Genomic DNA, 15,761 nt, shown 5'->3' with positions numbered 1-15,761 from the left:
CAGTGGAGCGACTGTGGGCACCCAGGGTTCATCTTTTTTCCCCAGCCCCTAATGTAACTTGGACATGTTTAAAAAGGAAAGAGTAGTTCAAGGGCTCTGCTGTGCCAGGTATGCATGGCAGAGAGTTAACACCAGCATGGATCTGTGTTGGATGCTTTGCTCAGACATGAGAGCGCCCCATCCCAGCCTTACAGCCTGACTACCCCAGCACAGGCAGGGAAACTCCCCCCTGGTGGCTGCCCCCAGGGGACATACTGGGCTTGAGATGGCTTGATGCAAATTTCCTGTTTGGGGCAAGGGAAGGGAGGGGGCAGAGCTGGCAAAGGTATTTGTTTAAAGATCAGCCATGTGCTGCAAATTTCTCTCTGGAGCACTGCAGAGCTCTGCAGCCTGCACATAGCTGGCAAACAGAAGATATTGCCTTTGATGTGACTCTCAGAAGACCCCCCTGCATGGGGGCCTCCAATGGGGAAAGAGAGGGAGGCTTTCCTCCCTCTCTTCTCCTCTGTTTTGGTGTCTGAGAAAGCCAGCGTGAAATGAGCTTATTTTCCATCTGATTTTTGGGTGCAGTGGAAGAACCATGGTTTGATCCCTTCTGTCTGCCCTCCCCCTTTCCCAAGACTCCATGTGAGCCCCTTCTCAGCCACCTTGCCCCAGTCGTGTCACGAGGGCACCTTATCAGGGTTCGATACTGTTTGGGTCACACCGACCCAATGGCAGGATGGCACGTTCTTCCCTGCCTTGGCTGGTGGCCTTGGCTGTGGATCTGGGTTTCATATTTGAAAAATGATAAGGGTTTTGTGATAGTTTTGTGATAAGTAAACTAGGTTATGGTTCATCTCCAGAAGGATTCAAGAATATTGCTACTTGCAACCCTTTGAGATTGAACAACTGGGAATCCTGCCCCGAGGCGGTAGGGAGCGATGCTCATCTATGCCTGTGGCGTGCTCAGTGCTCTGCAAAGGGGAAGAGAAGGGCCCTGCCCTGCCCTCAGGAGCTGCTAGTCTCAGGGCTTTAGCTCCTGGCAGGGGAAAAGAGTGCAGCAGGACCTTCTCCACTAGCACGCCTTCTGCTGCCTGCGCACCAGCCCATCCTTCTGATGAGCAGCATCCTTCCCCCTACCTCATGGGCCTGCAGGCAGTCTGCTGGCAGTCTGCTGGCATGTTGCAGCCCTCTGTTAGCGTGAAGGCACCCCTCTCTCCTCTGCTGTGAGCAAAACCCTCAGAGTGCGAGCAGGCTCTGGCCAAGGCCTGGGGGAGTTGTGTTGGAGAGGGTTTGTGGGGAGCTCTGCAGCTGGGTAAGAGCTGATGTAGGCCTCCGGCCAGCTTTGCCAGGAGAAGGACGTTGTAGGCAAGGCTGGCAGGTAGGAAAGCAGAGCCGCAGAAGGTATGGCTGGTGCTGGGTTACTTTCCTGATGTTTGCTCTGTGCATTTGGCTGAAGAGAGGGTTTGTCAGCAACTGTGGCTCTGTGGCTCTGTGCTGGCCTCTTGGTGGTTGTGGTGCCCAGTGCAGAGCTCTGCTGGAGGTGGACACTGGGGTTAGCAGTATCCCTGTGCTCACAGAATCACAGAATGGCTGAGATTGGAAGGGACCTCTGGAGATCATCTTGTCCAACCCCCCTGCTCAAGCAGGGCCACCTAGAGCTGGTTGCCCAGGACCATGTCCAGATGGCTTTTGAGTATCTCCAAGGAGGGAGACTCCTCAACCTCTTCAGGCAGTCTGTGCCAGTGCTCAGTAACCCTCACAGTAAAAAAGTGTTTCCTGATGTTCAGATGGGACCTCCCATGTTTCAGTTTGTGCCCATTGCCTCTGGTCCTGTCACTGGGCACCACTGACTTGGTGCTGGGATCCAGTTTATCCTAGTCCCTATGATGGAGGGGAGTGAAGGAGTAACAGGGAGTCTCTGCCCTCATCTCACTGTGACGGGATGGTCTGGGAGGGCAACTCAAACCCACCTTGCAGTCCAACGGCTGGGTGATGGCTTCTCTGGGTGGGGATCTTCTCCAGTGGCTGCAAGAGCTGGGGCCTCACTCTGCGCTGTGCCCTTCTGCTTGGCAGATATGGATGAGTGTGAGGACCCTGCTGTTCAGTGCCTGGGAGGAGAGTGCAGGAACACCCCGGGCTCCTACGAGTGCCACTGCCAGGCTGGCTTCGAGCTCATCAATGGCACTGTGTGCAAAGGTATGAACCCCATCCCTGCAGCCCTCTGGGTCCAGGACATACAGCCTCCCTATAGATCCCCCTTCTTTCTCAGCAGGGAGGATGCCAGTGCCAAGGCAGGTGATGCCACCATGCATGGCACATCCATAAGTTTGTAGCCAAATGCAGGATCACCATGGACAGGGAGGATCTCTGTCTCCATGGCGAGAAAACCAGGGGCCAGGAGCCCTGTGAGGGCTGCCTGTAAGAGACTGGGGAGAGGGAATCCATGTGGCTTAGGTGAAGGATGTCGTCCAGAGCTGGGCGTATGGCCCTGACTTTGCTCCCTCTGCAGATGTGAATGAGTGCCTGAACAGCGAGATCTGCAGCCCCAATGGCGAGTGTCTCAACAGTCACGGATCCTACTTCTGCATTTGTGCTCCTGGCTTCTCAAACATGGCTGGCGGAGTCAGCTGCCAAGGTGAGCTGGAGGATGGCAGGGACATACCTCGGGTCCTGCCCTCTGCTCCCTCCTCTGCTGTGAGATCCAGGCTGACGATTTTGACCTGATTTTGCAGATGTGGATGAATGCGCAGACAAGTCCCGGTGCTCACAAGGCCAGTGCCTGAACACAGAAGGCTCCTACAGGTGTCTGTGTGAAAATGGGTTCAAACACTCCCAGGAGACTGATGACTGCGTGGGTGAGAGCTCATCGCTGGGTAGATCAGCCCCCTGGGATTTGGGGGGATGGATGCAGCCAGTGCAGGGGGGAGGGCAGTTCTGCTCCCAGCACCCAAAGTTGCTGGTGACTTGTAAGGAGGACTAGCAATGGCTCAGGGCCTCTGGCCAACTGAACTTGACCCAGGTGCTGCAGTGAGCAAGCAGGGTCCCCATCTGACCATCCTCATCCCCTTGCCCTCCTCCCTGCAGACGTGGATGAATGTAAAGAGTACGGGGATGCCATCTGTGGCACGTGGCGGTGCCAGAACAGCCTGGGCTCCTACCGCTGTATCATGGGCTGCCAGCCCGGCTTCCACTGGACCCCCTTGGGTGACTGCATCGGTGAGTACAGCCCTGGGTGTTCTTATCCCTCCTCCTGGCAGGGACAGGGTGGCTGTGGGACATTTCTGCCAGGGGTGCGGGGGAGAAGGAGGAGGAGGAAGCATGTGGCTGGTGGAGAGGCAGATAATGCTGAGAGTTTGTTTTCTTGGCTGAGCTGCCTGCTTGTGTCTAGACTTCTCTCTTCCTGGCATCTGGAACAGACACCGCATTGTGCTGCTTTCCGCTCAGGGAGAGTCCTGGGCAGGTTACAGCCATTCCAGGCTTGGGGCTGGACCACAGCTCCCTGTAAGCTGTGCTTGCTGGGGCTGCTGCCTGTGCCTGTCACCTGCCTGGCAGGGCTGGGTGAGGGGAAAGGCTGCTAGTACCTCCACGTGCTAGGCTGGGGAGGCTGGGTTTGGAGTTCAGGCTTCAGCAAAGAGGAAAGAGCAAAGGGGTTCTTGCAGTTTTTGAGGCTCCCCCTGGCTTCAGGGGCAGCAAGGAGGAGTTGCTGCCAGCCACTGTGCTCAGGGCTGTGCCAGGACTCAGACTTAGCATGTAGAGCTGCTCCTGGCCTTGGGAGCAGTGGGCTGTGGGCACGCGGCCTGCTCCAGGGAAATATGCCCCATGCAGTGGTAGGAGGGGAGTGGGATGCAGCCAGCAGGGCTGTAAGCCTGCCCTGCATAGGCAGAGGACCCAGTTGTGACTGTCCAACCCCACTGGGCTGGGGCAAGGCAGAGATTACTCCCTGGCCCTATAGCAGTTGGAGAAGGACCAGGTAAAGAAGAACTGGGCAGGAGGGTATCATCCTAGATCTGTCTGCACTTGCCCCACACACTTCAGTTGCACCCTTCTATCTCCTGCCAATGTGAGCCTGTAGGCTCTGTGTCTCTTTACACCTCTGCAGGGACCTGTGCTACCCTCAGTCGCCCCTGCCAGCCACCTCCCATGCTTCCCATCCATTTCCCATTCCCACTCTGCTCCTGTCGCTCTGTCCATGCTCTGCAGCTCTGGATGTTGCAGGAAGCTTCTCTTAACATGCACACTCATAGCCCATGAGTGAGTGGGGCAGCCAGACCCAGTCCCTCACATCAAGGGAATGCCTGCCCCATCCCCAGGTCTTGGGGTCAGAGCAGAAGGACCTGGGCGGGGGGGGGTCTACTGGGAGACGTGGGGTCTGGGGCAATTCCTGCTCTCCGCTCTGCTGCAGACATAGATGAGTGTGCCAATGAGACACTGTGTGGGAGCCACGGCTTCTGCGAGAACTCAGACGGCTCCTTCCGCTGCCTCTGCGACCGTGGCTATGAGAGCTCGCCCTCTGGGCACTACTGCGTTGGTGAGTCTCCCGCGATCACTCTGCCAGTCAGTGAGGGAGAGCCATCGGCAGATGTCAGGCTGGTGTCCCCACTGTGTGACAGCTCCTGGGGCATGGACGGGGGCTGCATCCATGCATGGAGAATCCCAGACATGGACCGGGCAGCTCGTGGAGGCAAAACTCCTCCCCTTAGCACAGCAGATCCCTGGGACTGCAAAGGAGCAGGCTCCTATGAAAAGGCGAGCGGCTCCCAGTGAACATGGAGCCCTTCTCCGTGCGGGTGGAAAGGAGGTGCTTGGGGGCTGGAGGCACTGAAGGTGCTAGAGAGGTACTTTAATGGGTGCCTGGAGAGAACAGGCAGGGTGTAATATAAGGAAAAACATTTTCACCATGAAGACAGGCAGGCAGTGAAACAGATGGCCAAGATGGCTGTGCAGTCGCCATCCTTGGAGGTTTTAAAGACCCAACAAGATAAAGCCCTGAACAGCCTGGTGGGATCCCATAACTGACCCTGCTTTGAGCAGGGGGTTGGACTAGAGACCTACAGCAATCCCTTCAAACCTGGATGATCCTGTGATCCAGTGACTCACTGCAAGCTGGAGTTCAGGCTCCTTGAATCCACTGAGAGCAGGGCAGGAAGCTCTTGCCAGACTTGTGTTGAGCCATGGTGTGAACAGGGCTCTCAGCCTGTCCCTAGCAGCTTCCATCTCCCTGCTGAAGGGTGACCCCGTGCTGCAGACCATGCACAGGCTGCCCATGCAGAGGCAGGGCTCCAGCTGCCACCTCTGCCCCTTGCTTTGCAGATGTGAATGAGTGCGAGCTGATGGTCGCCGTGTGCGGGACTGCACTCTGCGAGAATGTGGAGGGATCCTTCCTCTGCCTCTGCCCCAGCGACCACGAGGAGTATGACACACAGGCAGGGCACTGCCAGCCCCGAGCAGCCATGGGTGAGTAGGCAGCTAGGACAGAAACACGGGTGGCAGCTAGAGCAGGAGCGTGGTAGCCCTGGCTGGGGTGAGATAAAGCTGAGGGGCTGCCAGAGCTGTACAAGGCCATGCAGGCATGGGCAAGTTTTCGTCTGGGGAGAGCTGAGGAGCCTGAAAGTGGGGACCTGGGAAGGCCACGCTGCCAGTGATGGGTGTGCTCTGGGACCTCCTAGGTGTGGGATGCTGTGCTGGGGTGCCAAGGACCCCATCCCATCCTTGCTCTGCTGTCTTCTAGAGGGCCCCGAGACACACGCAGCCCACCTCTCTGACAGCGCAGAGCGCAAGCAGTGCTACTACCACATCAATGACGTTCGCCTGTGTGACAGCGTCCTGGCCAAGAACATCACCAAGGAGGAGTGCTGCTGTACTGTGGGGGCAGCCTGGGGTGACAATTGTGAGACTTACCCCTGCCCCGTCCTGGGCACAGGTAGGACTGTGGCCCCACCACACCAGGCAAGGCCAGTGCTCTGCCCGCCAGCTCCACCTTGGTTGCACTGACGAGCTGTTTCTTTTCTTCCCATCTCCCCTTGGCATCTGCCTCCTGGCCAGTGGAGTACCAAGAGATCTGCCCTCTCGGGAAGGGCTATGTTCCCCAGGAAGATCTGCTCTCAGGAAAAGTTTCTTTCACAGGTACTAGCACCATTGTCTCTCATTTCTTCCAGGGGGAAGAGAGAGGGCACTGTGCAAAGCCCTGCGTGGAGATGCATCCACAGAAATATCTCCCTGGGGCTGTGGTGGGGGATGCTAACATCCTGCTGCTGCTTTCCTCCATCCAGAGAAATTCCAGATTTCCAGCATCACCAAGCTGGAAGTGCCCCTTCCTCCAGTCCTGCCTAACTGCTGGCAGTGACTCTTTTCTCGGTGCAAACCTCCTGTGCCCATTTCGAACCAGGGATGGGGTCCAGTAAGACACAACCCTTCCAGTTACTGATAGATCTCCCAGTGGCCGGCTGGCTCAGTCTTTGGCACTTCACCTCCAGGAGGTTGTGTTCTCCACCTTCCAGAAACACACACGTGAATTTCCTATTTGTGAAAGTATCCTGTTCCCTGTCATCCCTCCTCCTGCTCTGCCTGTGGATGCTTCCCCTTCTGCTCCCAGGCATGTGGCCGGTGGGAGAGGCCAGGGGACTCACTCGGGGACCTGCTGCCAGTGATCCAGGCCAAGGTGCCATGCTGACTTTCTGCGGGCACAGCACCCAGCCTGCCTGCTTCCATGGCTCTGCTCCCTGAGATGCTCTCTCCCTCCCTCCATCCCTCTCTCAGACATGGACGAGTGTGAGATATTTGGCTCCGAGTTCTGCCGCAACGGACAGTGTTTGAACACGGTGCCTGGCTACAAGTGCTTCTGCCGTACAGGCTACTTCTATGACTCCAGCAGGCTTGAGTGTGTTGGTAAGATGGCCTCAAAGAGCAGCGGGGGCCCCCACCATGCACAGAGGGACAGCTGTGCTGCTGCGCCCAGAGTTGTCCTTGCTGCCCACACTACAGGGCCAGCTCTGGGTGACAGGCTCCTGGGACCCTCCCGGGGAACGAAAGAGGAGGTGGCAGGCAAAGGGTCACATTGCCCATGTCTGCCAGCCTGAAACATTGCTTTGTCCTTGTGCGTGGGCAGACCAGGACGAGTGTCAGAACGAAGTGTACTGCATCAACGGTGAGTGTCTGAACACAGACGGCTCCTACCACTGCTTCTGCAGCCTCCCTCTCGTGCTGGATGCCACCGGCAACCGGTGTGTGAACCTCTCCAGCAGGGCAGGTGAGCCCAAGCCCCCGCTGCAGCACACCTTCGCCCCACGCATCCTGCCCCGCAGCTGGGTCCCCCGGGAGGGAGCAGCGGGTGGGGGCTCAGTGCTGGGCTGAGGGGGTGCCGGTGCCAGCACAGTGTGCAGCCAGGGCAGGGGGCAGGAGCTGGGGCACACGTTTGTCCCTTTCAGGACAAGGGGGGGTGGCACTCTTCTGGATGATTTTGATGGCATCCTTTGCTCGTGGCACTCACAGATGCGTTGGAGGAGTACGAAATCCACCTGGACGTCTGCTGGCAGACCGTTGCCGACTACATCTGCCAGGACCTGCTGCACGGCGAGCAGACCACATACACGGAGTGCTGCTGCCGGCTTGGCGAAGCTTGGGGCCAGAACTGTGCGCTCTGTCCGCACAGGTCCTCCGGTGAGTGGGGCGGCGTGGGCAAGCATCCCCTGGTAGAGGTGGGGACGGGCTGGGCTGCTGCCGGTCGTGCTGGGCAGGGCTGGCTGCGTATGGCTGCACTGAGGGCTCCTCTTGTTGTCTGCATTGCCAAAGCCAGTCCAAGAAGTGGGTGAATCCCCCACTTCTCCAGGTGTCTGCATTGCCAAAGCCAGCCCAAGAAGTGGGTGAATCCCCCACTTCTCCAGGGCTGAGCTGCACCAGTGGGTAGGATGTACCTGAAACTGGTTTGCAATGAGTACGAGGTGTCTGAGGGCAGAGTTGCTCTGTGCATCCTGCTGCTCCTGCTTAGCTTGGGAAAGGTGAGGCAGTGGCAGCCCGGGATGGGAGCACACTGGGAATTGGGGTTCTCACTGCTCAAGGACTTGCCGGCCCTGGACAGGAGCTGGTCTTCTCAAAGATGGGGTGCTGACAGCAAACTACAGAGCTGCAGCTTTGGAGGCCATTGAATGCAGGCCTGGCTCAGCTGGCCGGTGTGGATGCCTCTCCAGCCATAGCAGACCTACCTCTCTTGAGCCAGGCTGCCCTGACACTTCCTTTTCTCTCACCACTTCCAGCCGATTTTGCTTTCCTGTGTAATGGGGCCAGTGAAGACAGCGAGAGAGGGGCTGAGCTCCGAGAAAGACCTAGGTATGAATATGGACCAGGCTTGGAAGACCCCCACTATGGCCTTCCCAGCCCAGATACGGGTCCCTACTACAACTACCTGGAGTCTGAGTACGGAAACCCCGATGCTGGTTTCCCTCGGAGGGAATCCAACAGTGAGTTTCGTGGCAGCCCTCTCCACCATGGCCCAGGGCGGTCCCCACCCCGCTACCTGCCCAGCCAAACTGGTGAGTACTGGGAGACACGGAGAGGTGCTTTCCCACCCAGCCTGTGTCCATGGGGACTACCTGGTGGCTCCCACCCCGGCCAGGATGCTCCAGGCTTGGAGCAAGCTCTTTTCCCGGCTGCTCTAAGTCGGTCCTGGCCTCACCAGCGCCGTCTTGCCATGTACCTGATGTCCCCTCCATGGCTGGGTGGAGGGTCACCCTGCTCTGACACCGTCTTGCCACCCTTCCAGGCCTCTACGAGGGCTTTGAGGGGCTGCAGGCTGAGGAGTGTGGGATCCTCAACGGCTGTGAGAACGGGCGCTGCGTGCGCGTCTGGGAGGGCTACACCTGCGACTGCTTTGATGGCTTCCAGCTGGACATGACCCGCATGGCCTGCGTGGGTGCGTGGCGGCCAGGGCCAGCCCAGGGGCTGCAGCTGGGGCTGTGTGGGCAGCCTGGCCCTGGCATCCCTTGGCGGCTGCCGGTCTCTGGCGGTGCTGGCCGGGACAGCTGCTGGAGGAGTCCCCGCGCTCCCTGGTGCTTCCGTCCCACAGAGCTGGGAGGACCGTCCTGGAGGTTCAGCCGGCCACTTTCTGCTGGCAGCTAAATCAGGGCACCTCAGGGCATCGCGGGGAGCAGCTGACTGCTCCCTTCTTCGCATAACACTCTTGTGCATCACCAGCCACTGTTACACTATCCCTGCTTACTTTCCTCTACATTCACCACTGCCCTGGTGAAATTCCTCACTTTCCACCCTGCCCTGTGAGACACGGTCTCTAAAGCCTCTCTCTGCATCTCCTCTACATCCCTATACCATGTCTCCATCCTTTTCACATGCAGCTCCCCAAGCCAGCTGAGGCCCCGGGTACTCAACAGAGGAGATGAAGACCCTCTTTTTCCTTAGGCACGGCACTTAATCCAGCTCCCAACATCCTTATTGCATGACACAATCATGCAGCTTTTTCATACAGAACCCGTGGCCTCTGCCTCCCCAAATGCTGCTGGGCAGAATGGCTGCCTGAGTTATTACTCCCCCTTCTGCATTTGTGCACTCTGTTTCCCTTTCCTTGGCCACAGTGCTTTGCACGTGCCTTCAGTGAATTTTGTCTGGTTGATTTTGGACCGCTTCTCTGCTTGATCAGAATAAGTCTGAACCCTAGGGCCCCCCCCCCAGAGTGCTGGCATCACACACATACATTTCATAATCATGGGGATTCTTCCTTCATCCACCTTAATGACAACATTGGGGTCAGGACAGACCCCCGCAGGCTGTGCTTTAAATGGCTTTTATTGTATCAGCCAGGTATTGCTAATTATCTTTGGAGTGCAGCTTTGCAGCCCATTGTGCAATTGCCACGGTTTCATCTAGACCGTATTTTCTCAGTCTGCTTGAGTGTGTCATGTGAGAGTGTGTTGAAATCCTCACTGTGGCCAAGGCACATCATATCCACCGCTTCTCCCTTATCTGACACACCAGTTATCAGGTCAGCGAAGGGAACCAGATTGGCTTAACGTAATCAGGCCTTAACAGATCTGCACCAGCTATTTAATGACCCTGATATCCTTTGGAGGGTTATGACCTAATCACTCACAAACCTGGTCTGCTTAAGGGAATGGGGGTGAGCAGTCTGTAATTCTGGACTCTCCCTTCTCTGTTTTTGAAGACAGTTACCAGATTTACCCTTCCTTGGGTCTCTGAGGCCTCCTTTATCCTACATCTCAGAGAGAATTGCCAACTTTTCAGGGACTGCAGGAGCATTAATCACGTGAAGATGAGCTGCAGCAAGCCTTTAGCAATATGGATGTAACTGCTTTATCTATCTGATTGTCGAACCTCTCCATCATGGTATGGGCCTTGCCCTCCCTGTGCTCCTGCACCCTAGTTTAAATACTTCAAACATGGTCTGCGCCCTGTCTGGTCACCACGAGCATTTTTATGATGGCTGGAACAAAGCCCACGTAAGCTGCTCCAGCCAGCTCGGCTGGCTTTTGTTTCCTCCACCGATAAGGACCAGACCAACATTCCCCATTGTTTCCTGCTAACATATTTATGCAGCCTGTGCTTGTTGCCTTTCGTGTCCTGGACTAACTAGCATGCATTTTACACTGGAGCCTGTCTCGGTTTTTTTTCCCTTCAGTTCTCCTATGCGGTGCTTAGTCATCCCCATGTTTTTACCTTGCTGACTTCAGGCCTTTAGAGTACTCCTGCGGCTGCTGCAGTGCTTCCCCTCTTGCTTCCCTATGGGGATAGCTTGTTCTCGCCCCGCAGGACCCACTGCCTGCCCCCGCCCCTGCCTGAGCGGGCAGGCTCCAGAACTTGGTGTGCACTGCTAGTGCGACTCTACCGCTTCTGGTTTTTGGGTGCCTCTGGGCTAAGTAGCCTTGTTTTACTTCTCTCGATTTGGTGGTCCACAGCCAGACCAGCCTGGCTGCTCTGCCCCCTTTTACCTTTCCCTGGAGCCCCCAGCAAGGCTGCCTCCCCCCCACTTCCCAGGCTGTGGGGCACATCTCCCTTGATGTGCTGCCTAACGTCTCCTCCTTGGCCTTCTGAGCAAGCCCATCCCGTCCATGGCAGTGTTCTGGTCCTGAGGTTTAGTCCAAGTCCGCAGTGCCCGTTCAACCATTGCTTCGGCTGCGTACGAAGGCTGCCTTGTTCCTCAAGCTCTCTCATCTCACGTTTCCCCTCTCCTCCTTCTTCCTCCCATGACTGCTGTGCTTCCTCCCACCATACCTGGAGGTTTTGCTTCCAGCCTCCCTCCCTTGGGGTTGCACTTCCCTTTCTTTGCCAGATGGCCCCCTCCACCTATGCTAGGGATAACCTCAGGTTCCCGGGGTGGCAGGGCTCTACAGTCCTCCCTGGGTCCTTTGCTCTCCCATGGGTGGCTGGCTGAACCCATCAGCTGCTCCCCACTCCCACTGGATCTGTGGGGGGTGAGGCTGGAGTTTGTGCTCAGAGGGCTCAGACCTGCCTTGGCAGGTGAGGATTTGGGCTCTGGAGGTCCTGTGGCTGCAAACAAGGGCTCTGAGGTACACAGGGATGCTCTGCCCAGCTGGTGGCCCCACCGCAAGTTGGGGTAGCTCAGGCAGGGTGTCCAGGGAAGTGCATTTAGCAGAGCAGACCCGTCGCAGCGGGACAGCTGCTGTAGGGCTCACGTGCACGCTCTAGCCCAGCGGCGAGCCGGCCAAGTGAGCCCTTTGGCACAGTTTGCAGGTTAATAAAACAAGCCCTTGTTTGCGCAGCGCGAGGTCCCTCTGTGTTCTGGTCCTGGAGGTGATAATCGGCCTCTCAGGGCCACCATCATCTGCCTCCTTGGCCTTGTCAGATCTGGAAAGGGCGTTTTCCAAGGCTGGAGGCAGCCTTTCTCCTAGATCTTACGCTAGCACAACTTATGAGCAGGAAGCTGCTAACCCAGGGGTGCCACCAGCTGCAGAGCATGGGGGGGTGTCCTTATCTGGTGTGCATTGCTGGGGAGGGCTCCCTCCTGTGCTGGGGGATACCAAATGCTGGGGATGACACCCTTGGGGAGTAAGGGATCTCTGCGGATGTGCTGAGGGGTGTGGGAGGCTGGTGGGGTCACATTCGGCATCCTGGAGGTGCTGGGAGGGGGCATGGGGCACCTGTGCGAGAGGGCTGGGGAGGTGGCAGGGGCACAAGGAGATGTTGGCTGTGGACTGGGACTGCTCACTGTGCCACCAGCTCACCCCCAGTCCTTCTCTTCCTTGCAGACATCAACGAGTGCGAGGAGGTGGGTGGCTCTGAGCCCCTGTGCCGGTACGGTACCTGCGAGAACACGGAGGGCTCCTACCGCTGCCACTGCTCACCGGGCTATGTGGCCCTGGCCCAGCCCCACCACTGTGTGCCCCAGACAGCCCAGAGCCCAGCAGCAGCGTAGCTCTAGGGGAGCGGAGGTGAGGGTGCTCCCCTCCGGCGTGTGACTCTGGGACCTGCGAGCACGGAGAAAGGCACCCCAGGGCTGCGGGTGCTTCAAGGCTCTTCGCTCCTCCCCCTCCAAAGCGCACAACTTCCCCGCCACCTCTCTCTACAGGCCAGGGCTGAGCTCCCAGCCTCTGCACCCCCTTCGCCCTGCCAGCCCCTGCTCCTGCCGCAGCAGAGCCCACCCCGGCCCCCAGCACCCGTCGCATCGCCCCGTGCTGTGGATGCTCACGGGACGCCTTCCCCTGTCACGCAGCCCCAGCCTCCCCCCCTCGCCATGCCGAGAAAGGGGGTTCATCTCCCCACCACTGCTGCACTGACCTAGCGACAAGCCTCACCCACACCGCAGGTGTTGGCCCCGCTCCTCGTGAAGCATCCAGCCCCCAGGCCAGAGCTTTGAGGGGGGAGTCAACCCCAGCTTTCTAAAGCTGCTGCTTAACCTTGGGGCATGGTGGAGAGGCCAGAAGGGCCCCAGGGCCAGCTCTCCCTGCAGCCAGCCCAGGCGCATCCCTTAGCCCCGCACTTTGCCTTTGTGCCCCACACTGGCTGGGCGGGGGGACGGGGAGGGGCAGGTCCAGCTTCCTTTCTGTAAAGTTGTTGATGACTTTTTTTTTTTTTTTAACCAAGTCTGCTGGAAACTTCTCTCATGTTGTTAAATAAAACATTTATTTTGGGCCCCTGTGGCTCAAGACACTGGGGCTGGTCAGAACTGTGCTTGTCTTGCCTCTGCCAAGGGGTACCAGAGCCATGTCCGCCCTGTGGGTCCAGCCTGGCAAGGCCACCCTGCTCTCTTAAGCCAATTCTTACCCCTCTCATGCTGGCACCTAGCCTTCTCCTGCTCCTGAGCCAGAGCAGAGACCCTTGCCAGGCCAAATACTTGCTTATCTCCCCAGCCCAGCGCCAGCTGCAGGAGCCAACTCCAGCACCCAGACAGCACAGAGGTTGTGGCCGCTCACACCCCCCCTCGTTCACACACAAGGGGACTGCGGTTTAAGCGTGAAGGTTTCTGCAGCTGGCAAGAGCCCTTGGGCAGGTCTGGGAGCTGCTTTTCAAGCCCCAGGGCCCTCACTAGAAAAGCCTTTACCTACGCTGCAGCAAGCAAGGCCATGTTCTACACCACCGCCTCCTCAAGGAGCCTCTACGCAATTTTGGGCCAGCACAGGACCAGCAAAGCAGGAGCACAGCCAGACTTTGCTAGCTGGACACCCTGGCAGCAAGCAGCAGCGATGCCCAGCTGCTCACAGGTCACCCACACTCAGGCCAGCATATCAACCTCCATCCATGCCTTCAGCTGAGAAATAAGACCAGCCCAACCCCAACTAGAAGATGCCCAGCCACTCTGCTTTTCCTCCTGCTCCTTTTCACTCACAGAAGACACAAACAGATTTTGTCTAGCCTTTATTAAAAGGAAAGTTATAAAAAGAGGTTCAGGAGCTCCCAGCAGCTCCAAGTTAGTAGTAGTGCAAACCACTGGTTAGAGAAAGAATCATCCCTGCAGAGACGCCGAATGCCATTTGGCTTTGCATCCACAAAAAGGAAGTTTTCCCAGCTGCAGTCCTGTCAGCTTGAGCAGGGGCCCAGGACAGAGCAGGCCGCCAGCTCAGGGAAAGCCTCCTCTCCTTCCGCTGCATGGATGGCAAACGCGGGTCCCAAGGGCATCCCGGTTGCGACGGAGCAGGAGAAGTGCAGGAGGGTGGATGCTGCCAGCATTCTAGAAGAGGCACTGAAAGGTTACCAGGTAGCAGCTCAGACACTAGCCAGGTTCATTTGTAGAGAAATTCCTTTGTGAGGACAGACAGCTCCATTTCAAACAACTAAAGCATCTCCACAGAGCAGCCAGAGGATGATGCTCAGTCACTCCTGCAGCAGACACTGCTCCCCCTTGAGCTGCTGTGAGAACACCCCAGGGGGCTCTAAATGGGGTAAGAGCCCTCTGCCCACAGCTGACCTTGCAGGAACACAGTACTGGCTGCTCAGAGGCTGCAGAGCTCTGAAGGAAGCAGTAAGAAATGCTTATTATATAAAAGAATTTGGCCTGTGTTGTCTTCTGTTTTTCCCCTCCCCAAGCCCTGATGGCAGGGCTCCTCAGCTGGTGATCTGAACTGGTATCTTCCAGCAGAACAACATCTGGTCCTGGTCATCCACCAGCTCCCACTTCACAATCAGTTTAATCTGAAAGCGAGAAGAGCAGAGAGAAATGAGAGTATTCAGGAAACCGCAAGGCAAGGACACAGTGGGGAGTTGTTACTTGTGTGGAGCAAGGAGGTCCCGGCGGCTCTGCGCAAAAAGGACTGAGCTGGGGCATTGCCCCTGCTGCAGTAGGTGGGCCATGCTCATGCTGTGGCTCCTGGAGTATCTTACATGGATAGATGGTTCTGCTGCGTGACACAGGAGACCTCCACACGCTGCACTTGGATCCCCACTCTCCGAGTAAGCAGAGAGTGGAAACACCCTGCGGCCTCCCAGCCGAACTGCACCCTGGAGCTGAGCACCCCCAGTTTGGGAGCATTTGGCTGAATGCAGCGGGCTCTGCAGGGAGGCTACATGCAAGCGCAGTACAGAACAGGCAGACAGTTGGGCACCTGAAGCCACTTCTCAGCAGCTGGAGCCAGGCTGCTTCCTCTCCTGGGTCTGTCCCAAAGTGGGAACTTGAGACAGAGTCATACTCACAGCAGAAGTGCCACCAGATAGTCTGAGGACTCTTCTAACCTCTTCCCCACCACCACAGGACAAGGTGTCCTTCCTTAAAGGCAGATGGCAGGACTGTCCCAGGAAGGACGGTAGCTCTGAGGAGCAGACCAGCTGCCCGCTCACTTACACTGGGGTACTCGCTCTTCACAGGGAGTTTATTCAGGTAGCTGTAGGAATGGCCCTTCTGAATGGGGCACTGGATCCCAGACTTGCATCCATCAGGCTCAGGAATGGGAAAGGGTATGTCCACGTGCAGCATCTCCCCGTATACCCTCGCTTTGCTGCCCTGACTCTCGATCTCTGCAGAACATGGAGAAGTGTGAGCACGGCACCGGAGCAGAGAACACATTTCTACCTTACGCTCCCCCCCTGCCCTTGACATAACCTAGAGGCCGCGAGAACACAATTAAGTGACATTCTTCCTCCCTGGACGCTTCTTCCCACACAGACCTCTCTCCAGCCACCTTTCCCCACTCCCCTCCAAGCAGCACGACAGAGAAGTGATCACCTCCCCCCTGCACCCCAGCTGGGGAAGTGATGCTTACTGCTGGCGAAGGTGACGTTGATGCTGTAGGATGTCCCCTTGTGGAGCTGGCAGGGCTGCGTGGGGCAGGGGCTCACGTTCACCTCTTGGATGCTGCCGTCTT

General features: G+C 57.5%; 2 protein-coding genes across 2 annotated transcripts in view; one reads left to right on the top strand and one right to left on the bottom strand.

The window, feature by feature from the left end:
* The window catches only part of LTBP2 (latent transforming growth factor beta binding protein 2), a 67,848-nt gene extending 54,729 nt beyond the window's left edge, over positions 1–13,119 (top strand). The window contains exons 22-35 of the mRNA XM_009319482.1: positions 2,059–2,181; positions 2,495–2,620; positions 2,718–2,840; positions 3,070–3,201; positions 4,388–4,513; positions 5,296–5,439; positions 5,714–5,905; positions 6,028–6,108; positions 6,742–6,870; positions 7,091–7,231; positions 7,474–7,641; positions 8,235–8,510; positions 8,741–8,890; positions 12,216–13,119. Coding sequence (XP_009317757.1) covers positions 2,059–2,181; positions 2,495–2,620; positions 2,718–2,840; positions 3,070–3,201; positions 4,388–4,513; positions 5,296–5,439; positions 5,714–5,905; positions 6,028–6,108; positions 6,742–6,870; positions 7,091–7,231; positions 7,474–7,641; positions 8,235–8,510; positions 8,741–8,890; positions 12,216–12,382 — 2,078 coding nt within the window. The 3' untranslated portion in view covers positions 12,383–13,119. The remainder of the gene's footprint in view (positions 1–2,058; positions 2,182–2,494; positions 2,621–2,717; positions 2,841–3,069; positions 3,202–4,387; positions 4,514–5,295; positions 5,440–5,713; positions 5,906–6,027; positions 6,109–6,741; positions 6,871–7,090; positions 7,232–7,473; positions 7,642–8,234; positions 8,511–8,740; positions 8,891–12,215) is intronic.
* Positions 13,120–13,808: 689 nt separating this feature from the next.
* Positions 13,809–15,761, bottom strand: part of NPC2 (Niemann-Pick disease, type C2) — a 2,764-nt gene continuing 811 nt past the window's right edge. The window contains exons 2-4 of the mRNA XM_009319480.1: positions 15,660–15,758; positions 15,242–15,414; positions 13,809–14,595 (exon numbers count right to left, since the gene is read on the bottom strand). Coding sequence (XP_009317755.1) covers positions 14,509–14,595; positions 15,242–15,414; positions 15,660–15,758 — 359 coding nt within the window. The 3' untranslated portion in view covers positions 13,809–14,508. The remainder of the gene's footprint in view (positions 14,596–15,241; positions 15,415–15,659; positions 15,759–15,761) is intronic.

This window comes from Pygoscelis adeliae, unplaced genomic scaffold (assembly GCF_000699105.1).
Source record: "Pygoscelis adeliae isolate BGI_AS28 unplaced genomic scaffold, ASM69910v1 Scaffold71, whole genome shotgun sequence".
Taxonomy (NCBI): domain Eukaryota; kingdom Metazoa; phylum Chordata; class Aves; order Sphenisciformes; family Spheniscidae; genus Pygoscelis; species Pygoscelis adeliae.
This window is presented reverse-complemented; position numbering and strand designations above follow the sequence as displayed.